The sequence below is a fragment of the Anomaloglossus baeobatrachus genome, chromosome 5 (genome assembly GCF_048569485.1).
Source record: "Anomaloglossus baeobatrachus isolate aAnoBae1 chromosome 5, aAnoBae1.hap1, whole genome shotgun sequence".
NCBI classification, from domain to species: Eukaryota; Metazoa; Chordata; class Amphibia; order Anura; family Aromobatidae; genus Anomaloglossus; species Anomaloglossus baeobatrachus.
Genome location: NC_134357.1, coordinates 417647107 through 417671509, shown reverse-complemented (window position 1 = coordinate 417671509; position 24403 = coordinate 417647107). Strand labels below are relative to the sequence as shown.

The 24403-nt window shown below is 44.4% G+C and overlaps 1 protein-coding gene across 2 annotated transcripts in view; it reads right to left on the bottom strand.

The window, feature by feature from the left end:
- Nucleotides 1–306: 306 nt before the first annotated feature.
- MARCHF10 (membrane associated ring-CH-type finger 10) overlaps nucleotides 307–24403 on the bottom strand; it is a 106046-nt gene continuing 81949 nt past the window's right edge. Inside the window, exons 7-11 of one of the 2 annotated variants that reach the window (XM_075350284.1) lie at nucleotides 23539–23705; nucleotides 18500–18609; nucleotides 15732–15836; nucleotides 580–622; nucleotides 307–493 (exon numbers count right to left, since the gene is read on the bottom strand). In XM_075350284.1, coding sequence (XP_075206399.1) covers nucleotides 465–493; nucleotides 580–622; nucleotides 15732–15836; nucleotides 18500–18609; nucleotides 23539–23705 — 454 coding nt within the window. In that variant the 3' untranslated portion in view covers nucleotides 307–464. Of the gene's footprint in view, nucleotides 494–579; nucleotides 623–15731; nucleotides 15837–18483; nucleotides 18610–23538; nucleotides 23706–24403 lie in introns of those variants that run through there. The other variant, XM_075350285.1, reaches the window with a different exon arrangement.

Below are 24403 nucleotides of genomic sequence, written 5' to 3'. Positions count from 1 at the left end.
CACATGGATGGATTTTAATAGTAAGTACACCAGGCTCATCAAGTCCACATCTTTGAAGCCTGTATTGTGAAATCTGGTTTTAAGTATACAGTCTTATTCTGAAATGTAAGACTACTAATTAGGGATGATCGAATATCATAAATATTCGGCAATATTCGGCGTCGCGAATATCCAACGAATAGTTTGCCGCTATACGAATATTCGATGCGCAATCTAAGCCCGAATAGTTGCTATTCGGCATCTATTCGGGTTTCCCATAGACTTACATTGCGCATTGAATATTCGCAAATAGTCGAATAGCGGCGATCTATTCGGCGAATATGGGCATTGCCGAATATTTGAGGTATTCGATCATCCCAACTACTAATGCATAATGAGGTTGATGGTGAAAGATAAATGTAGTAGTATCTTGATGAAATCTGTAGGCACCGGAATACTACATGTTGGTTCACGTAAAACGTAGCCTAGGAGTTCTGCTCGTCGTCTCTTGCATCTGAAGAGAGAGAATTATTTTGCAATGTCAGAATGAAATGTAATAGCCCAGTCTACGAAAAAAGAGAGTTAAAATACTAAACTTACGTTCGCGTGTTCCTAAGCCCAAATGTAAAAATCGTCTTGAGAGCTACAAAATTAACAAAGAAAAAAAAGAAGATATATTATATATCAGTGTTCCCCAGAGTTCTGACTCCTAAGTCTTGTGTACGTAGCTCTAAGGCATCATTCACATGATCGTTTTTTACTAGTACGTAAAATAATGATTGATGTCATCAGTGTTTGGTCAGTGTGTCCATTTATTACCATCAATGACTTTCTTGTAAAAAATAAAAATGAAACATCTCCTGCCCATTGAAATTATATAAAAAAAAAAGGCCAGCTAGCTGTAGAATGAGTTACCTAACAATCCACGAGTGAGCCTGTTTCTCTGAACGTCTCTGTGCTGATTTCTGACCACAGACCACATTACATTTGAGCTGCACTTTAATGTGATCATAGATCATCCAAAAGAATCTCAGGGAAAAAAAAAACCAGATAAAAAAAAAGATACAAAGTCCCAGTGACAACCAGCTCACTGATGGATTCTCAGTTAACTTATTCTGCAGCCAGCCATGAGCAGGGAAACACAGATCTAAAAGCCAAATAGTGCAACATTTTTAATAAAAACCAATTGCAAAAAATATTTTTAGGCCCAAATATATTACTTTAGGGTAAAAGAAAACCCTTCACCAACTGGTCTCCATATCCTTTAAAGAGAACCTGTCATGGTGCCTAAAGCTTCAGCCACAGGGAACCTGACCTTTTAAAATACGTTTTTCTCGAAAAGCCACATTTTTTCAGAGCTAAACACATCTGGCACAAATCATGCAGCCACGGTCTGATACATGCTGCCCGTGACTCAGGTGGGCAGCACATATAGGCCGCCAGGCTCCCTTTAAATGGGCTATCTAGATAAGGTCCCCTTCACACGTCCGTGATTCCAATAGGTATGATGTCCGTTTTCATACGTACCGTAGGCATGGACATATGCAGACCCATTAAAATCAATGGGCCTGCACACACAGCTCTGTTTTCTCACAAACATGTGTCTGTGTGCTCTACACGGCGACGTTTGTTTTTTGTTTTTCAAGCCCTGCTGTCTTCGGTGCTGCTGTCACTTGCTTCTGGGCCCTGCTCATTATGCTCATGAATATTCACTGCATCGTGGACTTAGAAGCAACAGCAGCGCCGGGGACAGGTGAGTATAGAAGCTCCAGCTGTCCATGTGCTATCACAGATATCACATGGACAGCACACTGACAGCACACGCTGAACACACACGGAACATGCACAGCATGGACCATGAAAAACGTGCATTTTTATCACAGACGTGTGAAGGGCGCCAAAGAGACCGGGCTTCTAGAATGAGAGAGCGATTCTTTGCCCTGCTTTGGCCTAAAGAAAGGGTCCTGAGTACGAGATTCACCTGAATGTAATACATTTCTGCCCATAGTCCAGTTACTAGTAGATACCCAATGGTAACTGGCACTTGGCATCATAGTTCAAAAAATATTTTATTCTTGGCATCAGAGGGCAGACCTAACCAAGCTTGGTTCCTGTCCACATATACCTCGGGCACACTAAAGTTGACTTTGCAGCTATTTTCCCCTTGTTCGGTTGTTCATTTCTATGTCTAGTCTGCTATACCCTTTTTATTTTAGTACACATTGGTGTCCCTTGCTGCACTCATGTACTGTTTGCGCTCACAATTGACTTGATCTCTCAATCTCATCCTCCCTGTTTGTGCTCTTTGTCCTTTCCCATCAATAGTAATCGCTGCCTAATTTTTTTCCCTTCTACCATTTGCTCTGGGCCCCCATAGTTTCCACATCTTCTGCACTCGTCAGGTATCATTATATAGTTCAGAATGAACAAAAAGTGGCCTGTAAATTCTATTCTCACATTGTTATTTCCACTCTTGTGGGAAATCGCCAGCTTCAGCTTATATTACTGTTACCTGGATGATGATTACCCTGCTATATCTGGTAGAAAGCTGAGGTCTATACTTCAAAGAAACTCTAATAAATGAAGTAAGCTGGTCTTATTGTGCGGGAATAGGGAATAGGACACTGTAGATGAAGTTGTGTTGGAACTATTGACAGATGATACAAATATCTCACCATACTGATGGATCTGCAGAAAAGCAACTACTGTCCTCTTTAAATGCCATTTTAAGGGATTCACCTACTATAAAGGGGGCTTTACATGCTACGACATCGCTAATGCGAACTCGTTGGGGTCACGGAATTGGTGACGCACATCCGGCCGCATTAGTGATGCCGTTGCGTGTGACACCTATGAGCGATTTTGCATCGTTGCAAAAATGTGCAAAATCGCTCATCGGTGACATGGGGGTCCATTCTCAAAAATCGTTACTGCAGCAGTAACGAGGTTGTTCCTCGTTCCTGCGGCAGCACACATCGCTCCGTGTGTCACTGCAGGAACGAGGAAGCTCTCCTTACCTGCCTCCCGGCCACAATGCGGAAGGAAGGAGGTGGGCGGGATGTTACGTCCCGCTCATCTCCGCCCCTCCGCTTCTATTGGGCGGCCGCTCAGTGACGTCGCTGTGACGCCGCACGGACCGCCCCCTTAGAAAGGAGGCGGTTCGCCGGTCACAGCGACGTCGCCGGGCAGGTAAGTATGTGTGACGGGTCTGAGTGATGTTGTGCGGCACAGGCAGTGATTTGCCCGTGTCGCACAACAGATGGGGGCAGTGTGTAAAGCCCGCTTAAGTTTAATAACCTATCCTTATAGCCATTTTTGTTTATTAAATGCTTGTATTTTGGGCTTAAAATCATTTTTGCAATTGGATTTCATTTGAAATATTGCACCATTTGGCTTTTGGAGGCTGTTTGCTTCCCTACTCATTGTTGGGTATAGAATGATTTAACTGAGAATTTGTGGCCTGTGGTCATCAGTACCATCAGTACCGAGGCATTCAGAAAAATATTAATACAAGAGATACAAAATGTGTCAGAATGCGCTCACTGATGGATTCTCAGATATCTCATTCCGCACAGACAACTATAAAAACGGTGCAAAACTTTTAAATGAGCCAAACTGCAAAAATGATTTTGAGTATAAAACCTGCATTTTAGTAAACAAAAATGTCTTAAGGGGTCAATATTCTTGAATTACTGTAATTATTAAAAATGTTGATGTACGCCATACATGAACTCTATCCCTGAACTCAAATAATCGTAGGAAGTCACTAAAGGAAAGACAAGTGCAAACCAGTAAGAATCCAGCTCAAAACATACGAGGTTAAAGATAATCTGAGAATCCAGCTCAAAACATACGAGGTTTCTTTATTTATATAAAGTGCATAATAACAGCAAATGTCACATCAACGCGCTTCAAGTGCAAGATGCCCTCTTAGACATGAAGTGCGTCTTGCATTGAAACGCGTTGATGTGGCGTTTGCTGTTATGATGCACTTTATATAAATAAAGAAACCTTGTATGTTTTGAGCTGGATTCTCAGATTATCTTTATTCATTTGGAAGCCATGGCAAGGCTGGATCCAGGACTCCATATTGGGGATAGATGGACATGGTGGTGAGCTGGACTGTCTTTTTCTGTCAATTGTATATTCCAAGTAGTTTATTACGTCTATGCATTTCGAAGTATTAACTTTTTCTTCAGGACAGAAACTACCACGTTTTTAGATCTAATAAACTACATGGGATATATAGTTGTGTTCAAAAGTTTACATACCCTGGCAGGTTTTTTGCTTTCTTGGCCTTCTTTCAGAGAATAAGAATGATCACACAAAAACTTTTTTTCCACTTATGGGTAGTGGTTGGGTGAAGCCATTTATTGTCATACTGTGTTTTCTCTTTATAAATCATAATGACAACCAAAAACATCCAAGTGACCCTAATCACAAGTTCACATACCCTGATGATTTTGGCCTGATAACATGCACAGAAGTTGACACAAATGGTTTGAATGGCTAATAAAGGTAACATCCTCACCTGTGACATGTTTGCTTGTAATCCGTGTGTGTGCATAAAAGTTGTGTGAGTGCCTGGGATCCAGACAGACTCTTGTATCTTTCATCCAGCCACTGACGGTTCTGGATTATGAGTCATGGAGAAAACAAAAGAACTGTCAATGGATCTAAGGGAAAAGATAGTTGAACTGTATAAAACAGAAAAGGGATACAAAAACATATCCAAGGAATTGATAATGCCAGTCAGCAGTATTAAACCTGTGATTAACAAATGGAAAATCAGGGACTCTGTAAAAAACAAACCATGATCAGGTAGACCAGCAAAACTGCCAGGAAAATTGTTCAGGATGCAAAGAAAAACACACAAATAGCATCAGCTAAAATACAGGACTCACTGAAAACTAGCGGTGTGGCTGTCTCAAAATGCCCAATACGGAGGTACTTGAAGAAAAATGGGCTGCATGGTCGAGTTGCCAGAAGAAAGCCATTACTACGCAAATTCCACAAAGTATCTCGCCTACAATATGCCAAGCAACACAGAGACAAGCCTCCAAACTTCTGGAGCAAAGTAATTTGGCGTGATGAGACCAAAATTGAACTTTTTGGCCATAACCATAAACGTTACATTTGGAGAGGTGTCATCAAGGCCTATAATAAAAGGAACACCATTCCCACTATAAAGCATGGAGATGGATCACTGATGATGTGGGGATGTGTGAGCTACAAAGGCACAGAAAACTTGTTCAAAGTTGAAGGAAAGATGAATGCAGCGTGTTATCAGCAAATATTGGAGGCAAATTTGCACTCATCAGCCCTGAAGCTGCGTATGGGACGTACTTGGACATTCCAACATGACAACAATCCAAAAGACAAGGCCAAGTCGACCTGTCATTGGCTACAGCAGAACAAAGTGAAGGTTCTGGAGTGGACATCTCAGTCTCCTGACCTCAATATCATTAAGCCACTCTGGGGAGAACGCAAGCGCGCAGTTCATGCAAGAAAGCACAGGAATTTACAAGAACTGGAAGCATTTTGCAAAGAAGAATGGGCAGCTTTACCATCTGAGAAAATAAAGAGCCTCACAACTACCACAAAAGACTTCAAGCTGTCATTGATGTTAGCAATATACGGTATTAAGAAGTGGGGTATGTAAACTTTTGATCAAGGTCATTTGGATGTTTTTGGTTGTCATTATGATTTAAAAAGAGAAAACACAGTATGACAATAAATGGCTTCACCCAACCCCTAACCATGAGTGGAAAAAAAGATTTTGTGTTATCATTTATATTCTCTGAAAAAGGCTAAGAAAGCAAAAAAATTGTGGAGGTATGTTAAGTTTTGAGCCCAACTGTACTTACCTGGCTTGTTCTCCTCACATCTTGTGCATCTCGTCCATCTGCAGAGCAGATTTTAACCCTTCATCTCCTGTTTTCTATCTCTTCAATTAAGTTGAGAGACCACTACTTCACAAACCACTCTCCCCTTAGCAAATGGGTGTCTAGTTGTTGAACCTCCTCCAAGCAATATTTTAAGATTTGTTTCTTATAAGAAAGGAAATAACGAGTCACCAGCAAAGCTATGGATGTAGTGATCCATGGCTTTTTAGGGCAATATGGGTTAAGTAAAGTAACTTGTTAAGTATGTGTTCTGGGGGGGGCAAACGTTTAAAGGGAGGAAAAGAGGGGATGTATGGCAAAAAGAGTGGGGGTATATACGGCTAGGGTGGGGGCTGCTAAATAGCACCGAGGCACCACTGATTACGCTGGGGGTAAGTAAACTTATTATTAAAGAAAAGTATGTAGGGGGCATTAGGTAATTTTTGCAAGCAATGGAGACATGGTTCTTGCATTCTTGCAGTTCGTTGCAAAATTGTGTGTGTGTGTGTGGGGGGGGGTTGTACATCAGGTAGATGGTAGCCTTCCCATTGTGTTTGAAAGTTTGGTAACTACCTGGTGGATTTCGGGATTCTTCAATGTGGGGTCCAAGAGAATGATGTGGAAATGGTTTTCCGGCAGTAGAGGTTTCCGCCAGGTCCAAGATCCTCCTTACATTCGAGTTATTGTGTATTTGTTGTGTTTATTATAATAATGGCCGATTTGGCCAATGTGATCCAAACTGTGATCTGTTTATTGGGGAGGGATCTGTGGGAGGAGGGATGGGGTAAAAAGTGGATGGCAGAACGGTCAGTCCGAGGGGAAGCCGATATAATACTGCAGTCAAGAAAAAAACACCACGATGCTCAAATGAGAGGTCTAAAATTTAATATTTTGGACTTCTTTGCCTCATTGAACAAAAGGAAGGGTGAAACATCGAAATTCCATTATTTAGGTATCTAGAAGTCACACAGTATACAACCTTTTTTCACATTGGTGGGTGATCAGTGAAGGAAATAGAAATCATCATGATTTAGATATTGATGTAATGTTTTCTAACATCTTTTGAGCTTTTTTGGGACCTCAGGCATCAACTTCAAATCTATAGAAAGAATTGATTTCCTGATTTCCATAGGCACACAATGATAAATTAGCATTTTTGCTGCAGTATGTAGCAGCCCTACTGTGAACCAAAACAAAGCAATACTTTTAACCTTGCGCCAAATCCAATGAAATCCATTCTACCCATATATTATTATTGAAGACCCTTTAGCTGTGAACATGGATGTCTGATTAGCTGATAGGGGGGCATTGCACTGAGAAACACTCTGTAGTAAACATATCCTAAGAAGGAATTATTATAATTCCTGCTCAAACACAAATACTACGCAGGATGATTTGTTTGACTTGTATAAGTCCAGTATTTATATAGCCTCAAGTACAGTGTTGGACCAGGCTCTATGTAGGTCGATGTAACAGCTGATTTTCACTTTGTTAAACAGGATACATGATACAGCAGAACATTTTTTTCACTCATCATCAAATGTGTGTAAAGTTTTAACTGTCGAATCCCTGACCTGTTATTTGGAAGACGGCCTAGATGGGCCTCAAAGTCTAGAAACAATGTATGTCAAGGTCACACTGAATTTGTAAAACGAATGAATTGTTTTTCTAGTTGAGATCCATTTGTAACAGTGAAAATACAACTTTCTTATAGAATTCAAGAATAGATTTCAAGCGCATGTTTTCATATTATATTGTACCTAATTATAATATATTTTTAGATCTATTTCTTTGGCTGTGTTAATGGGAATCTGTCAGAAGGATGTTACCCCTCAAACTATTTATATGCACATGAATCTCTTTCTAACGCTACTCCAGGCATATCTTTACATGGCCAATCCGTTCCTCCGATATTGAGAAATCAGAGTTTTAATTTATATGTAAATAAGGCTGATGGACTATGGTATATCTGAAGCCTATAGGGTGCTTTACACGCTGCGACATCGCTACCGATATATCGTCGGGGTCACGTCGTTAGTGACGCACATCCGGCGCCGGTAGCGACATCGCAGCGTGTGACACCAAGGAGCGACGATCAACGATCGCAAAATCGTCCAAAAACGGTGATCGTTGACATGTCGCTCCTTTCCTTAATATCGTTGCTGCTGCAGGTACGATGTTGTTTGTCGTTCCTGCGGCAGCACACATCGCTATGTGTGACACCCCGGGAACGATAACCATCTGCTTACCTGCATCCACCGGCAATGCGGAAGGAAGGAGGTGGGCGGGATGTTACGTCCCGCTTATCTCCGCCCCTCCGCTTCTATTGGCCGGCCGCTTAGTGACGCCGCAGTGACGTTACTATGACGCCGAATGCACCACCCCCTTGAAGGAGGGATTGTTTGGCGGTCACAGCGATGCCGCTGACAAGGTATGTGCGTGTGACGCTGCCGTAGCGATAATGTTCACTACGGCAGCGAGCGCCTAATGTCGCACGAACGACGGGGGCGGGTGCTATCGCGCTCGACATCGCTAGCAATGTCGCAGCGTGTTAAGTACCCTTATGTCACACCAGCAAACAGCAAACAAACAGGAAAAGGCAAATTGGACATAATTTCACACAAAACTTCAAAAATGGGCAATATTGTTGGAACTCTCAATATAATATTTGGTTGCACATCCTTTGAAATAAATAATTGCCATCAATCGCTTCCTATAACCAGCAAGTTTCTTACACCTCGCAACTAGAATTTTGGACCATTCTTAATTTGCAAACTGCTCCAGGTCGCTCATATCTGAAGGGCGCCTTCTCCCAACAGCAATTTTAAGATGCTCAATGGGATTTAGATCCGGACTTATTGCTGGTCACTTCAGCGCTTTGTTTCCATCCATTTCTGGGGGCTTCATGAAGTATTTTTGGGGTCACTGTCCTGATGGAAGACGCATGACCTAGGAAGCAAACCCAGCTTTCTGACACTGGGTACTACATTACAACCCAAAATCCTTTGTTAATCTTCATATTTCAGGATGCCTTCCACACAGTCAAGGCATCCAGTACCAGAAGCAGTTAATCAACCCCAAAATATGTTTCAACCTCCACTATTTGATTGTACGCACTGTGTTCTTTTCTTTGTGGGCCTCATTCTGTTTTTGGTAAACAGTAGAATATTGTGCTTTACCAAAAAGCTCTATCTTAGTGTCATCTGTCCACAAGGTGATTTCGGTGGTTCTTCTGCATCTTGGGAAGTCACCAGCACTGTAGCAACATGATTGAAGTCTGGAATTTTGCCCCCTTTCAACTCTTTGTCCAGATCAAGAGTCGGTCGTTCAATGGTCACTCTGGACCCTGCATCTGCGTGTGTGTTTCCAGCCTCCTTCCTGTAGGATATCTTGTACGTAAAGTTAGACATCCACACAACCCAACACTGCTCTAGCACCTGCCAGTTTAGCATTTTCCAGCTGGGCAAGAGGGTTCTTGTCAGTGCGCACATGGACTTCTGATTCTGACAGATATTCTGCTAACTTTCAGTCATGGCCCACACCAGGGCTAACAGATTCAATTTGAATGAACTGTGGTTGTCGGGATTCTTTTCAGAGTGCCACAGAAACCAATTGGCGTATGCAATAACTCGATCATGTCCTTCCTGGACCCGGGCCAATACTGCCCCAAGCCTGTAGAGACTGCTGTCGGTATACAGCACAAAAGGTTGAGAGAAGTCTGCATATTCCAATATGCGGGCAATAGTTAATACAAGTTTTAATGATTGAAAGGCTTCTTCTTGCCTCACTGAAGGGATCCCTGCTTGGCATCTCCCATTGTCCCCCTCAGTAGTTTATGCAACGATGTCACAATCTTGGTGAAGTCCTTGATGAACTTTCGATAATATCGACCAGTACTAGGAAGGCTTTGAGCTCTCTCAGCATTGCAGGAGTAGGCTATTTTTGCACAGAGGCTACTTTTTCTGGTATCAGATTCACTCCCTCGCTTGAGACCGTATACCCCGGTACTCAATTTCTCTCTGGAGTACGTGGCACTTTCGGGGTTTTATCTTCAGCCCATGTTTCTGGCTCCAGATGCTGGAATGTACAGGGGCTAAATGGCATCCAATTGAACTCAAACAGTCCCATGGGAAGGATGAATGCTGTCTTCAGCCAATCCTGTTTGGCCATGGGAACAGCCGCTAGCCAGATAAAGGGAGGAAAAGTACTTAACCTTTCCCAAGGCTAGCAGGGATTCTTCTATAATCAGCAGTTTGTACAAGTCTATTACGGTGCAGGCGTTTAACTGTCGCTGATCCACACTGAATTGCTGTATCCCATCCTGCTAACGGACCAGTACAATTGGTGCTGACCACGGGCTCTGACTCTCCTATATCAGCTTGTTCTCTAACATGTGGGACAGATTCTTTACTTCTTGGTACATTCTAGGTGGAATCTGGCAGTATCTTTCTTGTATTGGGCGGCACTTCTCATAGGAATCTCATGTTGCATGGCGGTAGTATACCCAAAGTTATGATTATGTTTATCAAACACATCTTGACAGTGTCTCTACACTTCTTCCACTTATCCCACTTATCTTCCATTTATCTAGGAAAAAATGTTGTCAAGTTTGCTTCCTTCTGTTCCAAGAGTTTGGACCCCTCCCTGGCTCTGCCCTTCTTCTCTCTGTTTAAGAGGCGTATAAGTTTAACAAGTGCCATAACTGCTGATTTATTTGCGATGGACAATTCCAGGAGACATGTCCCCTCTCTCCACAGGTCCAGCGTATGATTCTACTATCCTCAGAAATGTAAGGTGGCCAATACTGATGATCAAGGGGCGGAGGATATTGTCGCCTCTCTTCACTCTGGGGTACTTAATTCCAAACCACACCCATTGTAGTGTGCACCTCTCGCTCCCAGACTCTAGCTTGTGCAACAACTTCCAGAAAACTCATATCGGGGTTATACCATAGACCCCTGGCTCAAACACGCAGCCTGCGAGCCACATGAGTCCCCTGAGGATGCTCCTTGCAGCCTGCAGGCCTGCAGACCCCTTGATGATCATGGCCTGTTGAAGAGGGCAGTCGCCATCAGCATTTTATTTTGGTTAGGGCTCTTTTCCACTTGCGATTTCCATGTGTGAGTGCGATCCAATAAAACATCGGATTGGGGGTGGCACGGTGGCTTAGTGGTTAGCACTGCAGCCTTGCAGTGCTGGGGTCCTGGGTTCAAATCCCATCAAGGACAACATCTGCAAGGAGTTTGAATGTTTTCCCAGTGTTTGCGTGGGTTTCCTCCAGGTACTCCGGTTTCCTCCCATACTCCAAAAACATACTGATAGGGAATTTAGATTGTGAGCTCCAATGGGGACAGTGATGCATATGTATGTAAAGCACTGTGGAATTAACAGCGTCATATAAATGAATAAATATTATTATTATTGTTTTCGCACCAGTGTTAATCAATGAGGCAGTGTCCTCTTGCTTATTTTTCTTCGTCAGGAAACGTGCTCTTGGTGCAATTGCATGCTGCGTTTTGCAGCGAGTCTCGGCTCACGCACCCCATACGAGCCTATGGGAGCGTGTAAAACATTGCACTGCACTCGCAGTTTATGTGACTGCAGTGCGATATACACAGAGACAGACAGTGGAGGAGATGGGAGAAAGTGCTCCCTCCCTCTTCTCCGAGGCTGTGATATGATCACAAGATCGTAACACAGTCGCATGACCCTCGGCTGATGCACGCAGCAGAGGGTCATTAGTATATAGCTTCTGATGCTTTCACACAGATGGGCACATTACTACAAGGGGACAAGGATGGGGCACAGTACCACAGGATGGGGACATGTATGGGGCGCAGTACTAGTGAATGGAGACAAGGATGAGGACATTACTATAAGGGGACCAGGATGGGCACATTGCTACAGGATGGGGACAAGGATGGGGACATTACTATAGGGTGAGAATAAGAAGGATGGGGATATTACAACAAGGATACAAGGAAGGGTGCATTACTACAGAATGAGGACAAGGATGGGCACATTACTACAGGATGGGGACAAGGATGGGCATATTACTACAAGGGGACAAGGATAGGGATATTACTACAAAGGGACCAGGTTGGGGACATTACTACAGTATGAGGACAAGGATGGAGACATTACTACAAAGGGATAAGGATGGGCACGTTAGTAAAGGATGGTGACAAGTATGGGGCACAGTACTACAGGATGGGGACAAGGATGGGCACATTACTATGAGCAGAGCAACGATGGGAAAAGTACTACAAGATGCAGATCAGGATGGGGACATAACTATAAGATGTGGACCAGGATGAGACATTACTACAAGAGGACAAGGGTGGGACATTACTAAAAGCAGACAAGGATAGGGACATTAATACAAGGGAAAAAGATGGGGACATTACTACAGGATGGGAATGTACCGCCCCCGTGTCAGCGGCCAAGCCACTCGGATCCGGAACCACGGTGGCTCGAGGGGTCTCCGGACCCGGGAGGGGGGTCGTGCGGACACTCGAAGTGAAGAGGGGGGAATTATGTACAGGGGAGTTGGAAGTTCGTGACGCATCCCACGGCGCGTGGTAAGGTGGAGTACCATCGCTGCTGTTGGGAGCACCCGGTGGCGGTGGTATGGCAGCAAGGTGTCTAACCCCTCCGTGGGTAGGGGGTTGTGCCCCGCGGCCCTGTGAGGCAGTGAAGGGGTGCCGTTGGGGAGGAAAGGGTTATCTGCGTACTCACTCAGTCCAAGAATACTGACACCGACAGCTTGTAAACCAGAATTCTGAGCACCGCTGCAGCAAGGAGGGAGCACGCTTGGATCCGTGCCCTTGATCTTGCTTGTTAGCCTGTGACCTTTTCCGTGGCACCTTCTTCACTGTTTGGACCATGTAGTGTGGACTAGTCGGGTCCCGCTCACCCATATGGCTAACGGAGTGAGCTTGCTCTCAGGGTTCACGCTTGGGATTTTCTGAATATGTTTGGGAAAGTCCTATCCCATTGTTGCGCTAGTACCCCGATTTTGGAGGGGGTGAGGGATGAATCTTGAAGACTTCACCCCGTCGGGTAAATTACCAGGATGCGTGAAGCTACTTCCCGGCATAGGGTCCGTGTACCCCGTCGTGCCCTGGCCCCTGCCCAGAGATGGCTCAAGGCCTCCGGCTGCCCTCCTCGGCAGATCCGTGCCCCTTGACACGATCGCCTGCGACCGGGGTTCCAGCTCCTACCAGGCCCAGACCAACGTCTGCCACCTAGTAGTCTCAAGGAGCGCTGCTCCACAATGGTGACCTCTCACTCTTGAGAGACACTACTCCACACTCCTACTCCTTCACTTTCTCTCTCCTCATCCAACACTTCTCACTTTCCACTACCAACCCCCCAAGTGGGTGGCTCTATTCCCTTCAGGCCCCACAATGGTGTGTCTGGTGGGTGTGGTGCAAAGTGTTCCTAGGGTTTTGATTGGCTCTGATCTTAGCAACACCAAAAAACAGGGATCTGTAACCAAGGAGGATGTGGATACTGTGCAGAAGGGCAGATTGCACAATACCCTGTGACAACCTCATAGGCCAGGGCGTCACAGAAACAAGGGTGGAGACATTACTACAAGATGCGGACAAGGATGGGCACATTACTACAAGATGGAGACCAGGATGGGCACATTACTACAGGATGGGGATCAGGATTGGCACATTTCTACAAGATGAGGACCTGGATGGAAACATTATTACAAGATGTTAGCCAAAATTACTATATATTGCTAATTTTAAGATGATTTTAGTTACAAGAAGGGGACAAAATGTAAAAAAACCCATACTCAGCCGCGTTTGAGACCCCTGCTGTAGACGTTTCCGCAGGGCCTGCCTCAAATACAGATTTCTCAGGCCCGCGACCAGTTGATCCCGCAACACTTCATCCAACAGCCTTAACCCACAATATTCTCCATCTGTCTTCTTTGTGATATGGGTCGTTACTTCCAGCATGCTTTTGAGTCACTCCACCCAGTTCCACAACATCGGGTTTCCACTGTGAACTTCGGAAGGTTATTGAGAATAGCCGGCAGAGGAATGTTGCCCCTGGCAGACTCAGTCATGAACTGAACTGCCATCTCTGTGCTGGAGTGTTGCATCCTGCCAACTGTGCCAAATAATATACAGGTTCTGATGGTGCAACAGCATAGAAGAGGACAATGCAGTGGTGACTCACAAATAAGATTTATTACCCATATGAGAAGATGGCACAATATGGATCAATAAAGAATCAATGCAATAGGTTACAGAGAACTCAAAGGAAACAGGACATAATTATTTACTGAACGATTTCTAATACAGATAATAAATCTAAATAACTGTACTATTACGTGTCCGGTAGCCAAAAGTTAAACTATAGTCAGAGTTCTAATGTCCGTTATGCGTCACCACCTACACGGAATCAGTCACAACTAGTTTCAGTATACGATTCAACTTTAGTTAAGCTAGCTATAGTCAACCTTAAAGGGAATCTGTCACCAGGTTTTTGCCACTTAATATGAGAGCAGCATAACGAAGGGGCAGAGATCCTGATTCATGTGGTGTGTCACTTACTTGGCTGCTTAGTGTTGTTTTGATTAAAATCACTGTTTAATCAGCAGTACATTATCATTAGAGGACTACTTGGCATCCTGCCAGGTAGTCCAGCATATGTATGAGCTCTATGTAACTACTAGATCTGTAGGAGAGAAAACATTGATTTTATCAAATTACAGCAAACAGTTCAATAAGTGACACATCGCTAGAATCAGGTTCTCTTTCTCTACATTATGCTGCTCTAAGATGGTGTAGAAAAAAATCTTGTGACAGATTCCCTTTAAGGGTAACCGACTAAAAATTGAGTACAATTAACTATATTAATGCACGTCACTGAGTGCACACAGCTACGCAGGAAGCAATGAGCGGGCTCACTCAGATCACCAGCGGGAGTTTGCCTTCTCTCTTCAGTACTTCACCACATAGACTGGAACTTTGACCAAGCACGTCTGGTCTTCTTGGCTTGAACACGTACTCTGGGCTCCGGATCTCGATCGGTGACATTTGGACTTCTCGGCTTGACCAAATAGTCTGGGCTCCAGATCTTGCTCAGTGACATCTGGGCTCAGGAGATGCTTCTCGTGGAGAACACTCTTCAGGATTACTTAGGGTATCAATAGGCCCAGCTGCTTCCTCAGCAGGGCAATGAATGCTCCACACTTCTGCTTCCTTCTTTAGTTTGGCGCCAACTCCACGCCTTCTTTGAGGTAGCAAGCTTCTTTAAGTGCGTGCGGTGCAACAAGTACCACATGACCTGGCATCTCCCAGAATCTCTTCCTGTGAGGAAACAGTTGTACTGATCATCAGTTCAGGGAGGTTTCTTCGACCAGCAGATGGCGATGTTCTCTCACAGTATATCTCTTATATCCAATTAAATATGTCTGCTGGTATTTTGACTTCCCTACATAGTCTAGCGTTTTGGTCTTCGTGTCAGCAGTAGGGTCCTCCTGGGTCTCTTACCATAGTGTTTCATTTAAAAGTCTTGGAATTTATTATTCTTGGAATAATCGGGGTAATCACCGCAGTAGCCGGCAGTGATTACCCCGACATGATTTAGGACGTACTGGTACGTCCTTGGTCTTGAAGGGGTTAAAATTGCCAGCGGAAGAAAGCATCCTACAAATATGAGAGACCTGGAGCAGTTTGCAAAAGAAGAGTGGTCTAAAATTCCAGTTGAGAGGTGTAAGAAGCTTGTTGATGGTTATAAGAGGCGATTGATTACAGTTATTTATTCTAAAGGGTGTGCAACCAAATATTAAGTTGAGTGTCAATTTTTGGAGTTGGGTAAAGTCCATGGCTGTATTCTCACCTCTGATATCCGATCTCGAGAGTGTGACAGTTGTAGTAGTTCCTCATATCTCTGCTGATATAGGTGAAGAAGTAGCACCAGGTACAGACTGGGATTTAGTGTGGCCTGGATGGACAGAGAAATAGTTGTATTATTTGGCTTATAGTCTACTGATCCTGTACATATAAGACATCTATATATATAATTGCCTTATTCTGTCTGTCTGTCTGTCTGTCTTGCTCCAAAATTGTGTCGTTACAGTGACAGTGTTGTTACAGTGACAACCGTCAGATTGGCCGCTGGGCTCAGCCTGGCCCGCCCGCCCCCCCCCCACGGATTTGCCGCTCGCCTCGGCCTGGCCCCGCCCCCTGCATGGATTGGCCGCTCACCCCATCTCCGCACGCATCGCCCGCTCGGCCACGCCCCTACCCACAAATTCAAATGAAGCCCCGACTTCCAGGTGACTGCTGCAGTGCACTCCCAGGAGTCCACACCCGCAACCCAGCCCAGACATAACCTTGCGATGCTGGGATCGTGACGGAGCCGGTGTACGCTGGTAACCATGATACACATCGGGTAACTATAGGAAGCGCTTCCCTTAGTTACCCGATGTGAATCATGGTTACCAGCGTACACCGCCTCCGGATACACATGTGCAGGGAGCCGGCATACGCTGACGCCTCGCCCGCTTGGCCCCGCCCCCAGCACACGTTGGCATGCTTTGCTCTGCCCCGCCCCCGGCGGACATAACCTTGCGATGCTGGGATCGTGACGGAGCCAGTGTACGCTGGTAACCATGATACACATCGGGTAACTATAGGAAGCGCTTCCCTTAGTTACCCAATGTGTATCATAGTTACCAGCGTACACCGGCTCCCGGTACACATGTGCAGGGAACTGGCATACGCTGACGCCTCGCCCGCTCGGCCCCGCCCCCGGCACATATTGGCATGCTTGGCCCCGCCCCCAGCACACATTGGCCCACTTAGTCCCGCCCCAGCACACGTTGGCCCTCTTGGCCCCGCCCCTGGCAACCCGCTCGGCTCCGCCCGCGGCGACCCGCTCGGCCCCCGCCCCCGGCACACGTTGGCCTGCTCGGCTCCGCCCCCGGCACACGTTGGTCACCTATACACCTCCCCCCAGAACTACTCCTCCCATTATACTCCTCTATCCCCAGGACCACTCCTCCCATTATACTCCTCTTTCCCCAGGACCACTCCTCCCATTATACTCCTCTTTCCCCAGGACTACTCCTCCTATTATAGTCCTCCTATTATACTCCTCTCTGAGTATAATAGGAGGACTATTATAGCATGGGGGATGGAGCACGATGGGGGGTGTGCAGCATGGGGGATGGAGCACGATGGGGGGTGTGCAGCATGGGGGATGGAGCACGATGGGGGTTGCGCAGCATGGGGAATGGCGCACGATGGGGGTGCACAGCATGGGGGATGAAGCACGATGGGTGTATGCAGCATGGGGGATGGAGCACGATGGGGGGTGTGCAGCATGGGGGATGGAGCACGATGGGGGGGGTGCAGCATGGGGGATGGAGCACGATGGGGGGTGCGCAGCATGGGGGATGGAGCACGATGGGGGGGTGCAGCATGGGGGATGGAGCACGATGGTGGGTGCGCAGCATGGGGGATGGAGCACAATGGGGGGTGCGCAGCATGGGGGATGGAGCACGATGGGGGGTGCGCAGCATGGGGGATGGAGCACGATGGGGGGTGCGCAGCATGGGGGATGGATCACGATGGGGGTGCGCAGCATGGGGGATGGAGCATGATGGGGGGTGCGCAGCATGGGGGATGGAGCACGATGGGGGTGCACAACATGAGGGATGGAGCACGATGGGGGTGCGCAGCATGGGGGATGGAGCACGATGGGGGATGCGCAGCATAGGGGAAGGAGCACGATGGGGGGTGCACAGCATGGGGGATGGAGCACTATGGGGGTGCACACCTCCCCCCAAAACACACACACACCGCCACACGTGCACCGCACAACACACCACACACACACTGGGAACCACAAACACCGCCCTACACAGACACCCACACACACACACAACACCCAACACACAAACACCGCGGCATACACAAATATACGCACATACCGCGCAACACACATTGCACAAAACATACCTCCCCCAAAACACACACACGCACCCCACAGCCACGCCCACACAAACCGCGCAACACACACCTACTTCCTCCTAACCAAGCAGATACGGAGCTCATGTACTTTTAGCTTATTACGTCTGCATATATTTAGTGAGAAAGAATGAGACTACACAGCCTCAGGGTCCACAAGTCAGGTCAGGTACATTATTACATGTGATACTTGATTACACTTGTGCTTTATATTATTTAATAATAATAATAATAATAATAATTTTATTCATTTATATAGCGCCATTAATTCCATAGCACTTTACATACATTGGCAACACTGTCCCCATTGGGGCTCACAATCTAGAGTCCCTATCTGTATGTCTTTAGAATGTGGGAGGAAACCGGAGTACCCGGAGGAAACCCACGCAAACACGGGGAGAACATACAAACTCCTTGCAGTTGGTGCCCTTGGTGGGATTTGAACCCAGGACCCCAGCGCTGCAAGACTGCAGTGCTAGCCACTGAGCCACCATGCCGCCCATTTGTAATACATCTTATGGATGCAGATTCTTTTTCTTTATTTGAAATAGTTAGGACTTGCTACTTCAGGACCCTGAACCCTCTGTCCCCCCCCCAATGCCCTCTGCTTATATCACCTGCTGTCTGTGTCACCTGAGTCTCCTGATGTTTTCTGTAATGCTCGCTCAAGTTGAATCCTTCAATTTCACACTCCACCTTGTGTTTGCACATCTCACACGTACTTACTGTGTTCAGCTCTGCGCCTGGAATAGAAATGCATTTGTCAGGCTTTTAAGGATCTCGTCACCCACCAAATACTCTAAATTCTGCCATTCCTCTTTAATACTTATGGAAATGTATAAATAAATTGACAATTGGATGAGACCCTACCCTTTGTCTAAAAGTGTTGTCTAATATATAAAGCTGAATGTGTGTATGTATGTATGTGTATGTGTGTGTATGTCCAGGATTGGCATCTGCACCGTCGCAGCTACAGCCACAAAATTTTGCACACTCACACGTCTGGACACTGAGAGCGTCATAGGCTATGTTGTGAGGCGAAATTTTAACCCCACGTGTTCCAATTTACCAATCAATTTTGCCCCTATCTACATAAGGGGAAAAGGTGAAACGAAAAGTGTATCCGCACCGTCGCATTTACAATCACAAAATTTTGCACAGACACCTCATGTGACCCAGGGAACGTCGTAGACTATGTTTTGACAGGAAAATTTAACCCCGCGCTTTACAGTTACTCTTCAAAACACATGCCTTCATTAAAGCAAATGGAGCCTGGAACTACAGGTTATTAGTAGGAGCTATGAGTGGTTGCTATAGGAACAAAAGACATTCATAGTATAAGAAGCTTACATGTGAGGTAATAAGATGTCGGTGGGGAGACGGATAAAGAGAGACAGAGAGAGACAGAGAGAAAGACAGACAGAGAGACAGGGAAAGAGACAGAGAGATAGAGACAGACAGGGAAAGAGACAGACAGAGACAAACGGTGAAAAAGACAGACAGAGACAGACGGGAAAAGAGACAGACCTGGAAAGAGACAGACCTGGAAAGAGACAGACAGACATACAGACAGGGACAGAGACAGCCAGAGAGACAGACAAAGATAGATGGGGAAAGACACAGACCTTGATAGAGACAGAGAAATAGAGACAGACAAAGGCAGGCAGACAGGGAAAGAGACAGACAGGAAAAGACACAGACAAAGAGAAGGGGAGACAGACGGGGAAAGAGACAGACCTGGGAAAGAGACAGACCTGGAAAGAGACAGATGGGGAAAGAAACAGAGAGATATAGACAGACAAAGAAAGAGATAGAGACAAGCAGATGAGGAAAGAGGCAGACCTGGAAAGAGACAGACCTGGAAAGAGACAGACAGAGACAGACGGGGAAAGAGACAGACGGGGAAAGAGACAGATCTGGAGAGAGACAGACGGAGCACATTACTTGGCCAATTTAGTTAAATCTGTGTGGAATATCTGTGGTGTTGACATATATGTTGTGAAATGCTTCTATTAGCTTAGTTTTTGTCTTTTAATAATTACATTTATATCTATTTGTTTTGTGGTTTTTGTGTGCAGAATACATTTTTGTTTATACATTCTATTTTGTTAACCACAGTTATTAACCCGGGCAAAGCCGGGTAGTACAGCTAGTATCCTATAAAGTCTGATAGTGTCATCACTGCAAATGGACTGGACTGTGCAAGATTGTGGAGTGACGTGATCCATTGACAAGGGTATTGGTAACACTCATTTTTCAGCTTATCTATATATTTCCAGAAGGAAGAGTTTCAATAAAAATGGTTCAACCAACAGATCCTCCTTTAATTGGTCACTATCGTTTGAGAAGAAAAGGGATAGATAGTACCGTACTACTAGAGGGGGCAAAGGAATCTTAGACTTCAACCAAATAAACCCCATTTAAAACTTAATCTATTAGATATATATTAAAATTCAATAAAATCCACATTGGATCCTCAGAATTAAAAGTATTAACCCAAATATATTAATTTGACATTGTTGGGTAAGTGATCAGGAGTAAGTAACACACAAGAACAGGTATCAGGGCTCAATAGGTTGCATACATAGCTCAGGTGTGAAAATGTAGGCGATATGCGTTAGGAAAGAGAAGTAATAAACAGTAAGGAGAATATATGTATCTACAGTATATATATATATAATATATATATTAGTACAGTCCAAAAGTTTGGACACACCTTCACATTCAAAGAGTTTTCTTTATTTTCATGACTCTGAAAATTGTAGATTCAAATTGAAGGCATCAAAACTATGAATTAACACATGTGTAATTAAATACTTAACAAAAAAGTGTGAAACAACTGAAAATATGTGTTATATTCTAGGTTCTTCAAAGTAGCCACCTTTTGCTTTGATTACTGCTTTGCACACTCTTGGCATTCTCTTGATGAGCTTCAAGAGGTAGTCAACGGAAATGGTCTTCCAACAGTCTTGAAGGAGTTCCCGGAGATGCTTCGCACTTGTTGGCCCCTTTTGCCTTCACTCTGTGGTCCAGCTTACCTTAAACCATCTCGATTGGGTTCAGGTCTGGTGACTGTGGAGACCAGGTCATCTGGCGTAGCACCCCATCACTCTCCTTCTTAGTCAGATAGCCCTTACACAGCCTGGAGATTTGTTTGGGGTCATTGTCCCGTTGAAAAATAAATGGTCCAACTAAATGCAAACCGGATGGAATAGCATGCCGCTGCAAGATGCTGTGGTAGCCAAGCTGGTTCAGTATGCCTTCAATTTTGAATAAATCCCCAACACTGTCACCAGCAAAGCACCCCCACACCATCACACCTCCTCCTCCATGCTTCACGGTGGGAACCAGGCATGTAGAGTCCACCCGTTCACCTTTTCTGCGTCGCACAAAGACACGGTGGTTGCATCCAAAGATCTCAAATTTGGACGCATCAGACCAAAGCACAGATTTACATCGGTTCTTTAGCCCAAACAAGTCTCTTCTGCTTATTGCCTGTCCTTAGCATTGGTTTCCTAGCAGCTATTTTACCATGAAGGCCTGCTGCACAAAATCTCCTCTTAACAGTTGTTCTAGAGATGTGTCTGCTGCTAGAACTCTGTGTGGCATTGACCTGGTCTCTAATCTGAGCTACTGTTAACCTGCGATTTCTGAGGCTGGTGACTCGGATAAACTTATCCTCCGCAGCAGAGGTGACTCTTTGTCTTCCTTTCCTGGGGTGGTCCTCATGTGAGCCAGTTTCTTTGTATCGTTTGATGGTTTTTGCCACTGCACTTGGGGACACTTTCAAAGTTTTCCCAATTTTTCGGACTGACTGACCTTCATTTCTTAAAGTAATGATGGACACTCGATTTTCTTTACTTAGCTGCTTTTTTCTTGCCATAATACAAATTCTAACAGTCTATTCAGTAGGACTATCAGCTGTGTATCCACCAGACTTCTGCACAACACAACAGATGGTCCCAACCCCATTTATAAGGCCAGAAATCCCACTTATTAAACCTGACAGGGCACAACTGTGAAGTGAAAACCATTTCCGGTGACTATCTCTTGAAGCTCATCAAGAGAATGCCAAGAGTGTGCAAAGCAGTAATCAAAGCATAAGGTGGCTACTTTGAAGAACCTAGAATATAAGACATATTTTCAGTTGTTTCACACTTTTTTGTTAAGTATTTCATTCCACATGTGTTAATTCATAGTTTTGATGCCTTCAATGTGAATCTACAATTTTCAGAGTCATGAAAATAAAGAAAACTCTTTGAATGAGAAAGTGTGTCCAAACGTTTGGTCTGTACTGTGTATATATATATATACGATGTCTCTCACTGTTATGTTCTGCCTTCCTGACAGCAGAGGTTGGCACCTTAAAGAGGACCACCCACCAGGATTTTCCTATATAAACAAAAGCCAGTGCTATACTGGCCCTATCATGCTAATTCTATACATACCATTAGTTGTGAGATCGGATGTATACTTTCTGAAATATAGGCAGGTAAGGTTTGTGAAATGCATTGTTATTTGATGAGACGTGCAACGGAATATCTAATAGGTGGGTTGGCAGTGGTGTGGAAATTTATCCTACGTGTGAACACGGCCTCAGAGTTATATTGTTTTTTACATTTGTTATGTATTTAATAGAGAAAAATAAGCAATCACGCCATGTTTCACACCATTTACCGATCCCCATAAATAATCTGATCGCACTGTTGTGTGGTTTGTAATGATTACAGGGACACCCGATATGTCAATATTATTTGCTGGTTTGTGATGTTATTAAAATTTAAAAAGCACATTAAATATTACATTGTTCTATTTTTTATTATTTTTAGTAATTTTATTAGAGGAAAAAAAAATGTATTCTCCCTCTGGAATACAGGGACATAGAGATGTACTGCTGTGTAAATGGATCTCTATGTCCAGTGCAATCTACCTGTTGAGTCAGATGCTGCACTGCAGCTTCAAGTATAAAACATTCTCCCTGTGATGCATTAGAGTCTGTGGCTCAAAACCTGAGGCTCCAGCTAAAATGTTTGAAAGTTTTTGTTTAAATCCCAGGGAGGGATGAAAGAAAATGATATTTTTGTAATTATTTGTCATAATTTGACAGTAGCTTTAGTAGTAGGAAAAAAAAAAATCTGACTTTTTCTTCACCTCTATACAGTATATCTGTGAAGCTGAATCTGCTTCTAGGTTCCCTGCCTGCAATACAGGTCAGGATTTTCAAATCCTCCTATACCTCTCAATACAGGCGGTGCCTCAAGGATAGAATTGCTGCCTTTGGACAAAGAGTTCATGCGTTCTAGTCCCATGAAACCAGAGGAGAATTTAATTTATGCACTGAGAGGAGGAGTTGGGACAAGATCAGTGAATGCAGGGACTTCGGGACAGTCCCACTGAATCTGGAATAGTTGGGAGCTATGCATTATATCAGTGCTACACATAATGTAATGTCAGCTGTACAGATGTAGATGTGACTTCAGCATAAAAAAACACAAGTGGAATCAAAAACATACAAGGTACAATATGCCTCCCTAGACTTGCATACGTGAAGTATTACATCTATATACACTTCTGAGCTTATATAGAGCCGTAATACCGTTTTTTCTGTTATTTGCATGTGTTTTTAACAAATTATTTATCTTGGTTATATACTGTAGCTGTGTTTCTCTCACCTGATTTAATTTTCGCCAGCAGCCATTTCTTCATGCATTCAGTGTGAACGTACTTTAGACTCCCGGAGCACTGACAAGGTGCTATGAGATGGTTTTCTATGGTTTCACCTCCCATGAGACAGATCCTGCATAGATCTCCTTCCTCTTCTGAGTCTTCCTGTAGTAAACTGTGAAAAGAAACATGTTATCTGACATCATTAACATGGTGTTCTGTATTGTACCCTGCTGAACCAAAGCTGCTTCTCAGCTACAGATAATTAAAAAAAAATCAGGTTAAACTAATTATAAATGTGTTCTTTTTTTTTGATTGCTGCAATATTTGGTGTCAAGATGCTGGTTTTCCACCAGCCGACCCACGGCATTAAATAACCACTGACTGGCAACGTATTTGGTAGCGGTTATTATTATTAGCCTTGTTTAGACAGGCAGGCGACATTTCCATGCTCACAGAACGATAACTTACAAATCATTCTCTAAGCTTAGGCTGCCATTGTTCTCGGCAGCACGTGTTCTATTTACAGAAGAGAAAGTGCTGCCGAGAGTTTAAAAATCATTTCATGCAAAACACTTTTTCGTCAGGCGATTGGCAGACAGTTTACTATGCTAGATTATCGGGAAACAAACATGACTGGGAATGGTCTTTCTCAATAATCATGCAAAAAGTAAATTGAAATTTAGATAGAGGAGGAAGAAACGTCTACCATACCAACAGCGATCTCTCCTGACTTTGCCATGCATGTGATTCATTCAAGTGTTAGGCTCATGCGCACGTAACTGCTGATTATTCTGCAGCGATTTTACAGCACATGTGCGCTTCAAATCGCTGAAGAATGAATGCAGTATTTTTGTTAAAAAAAAGCCAATT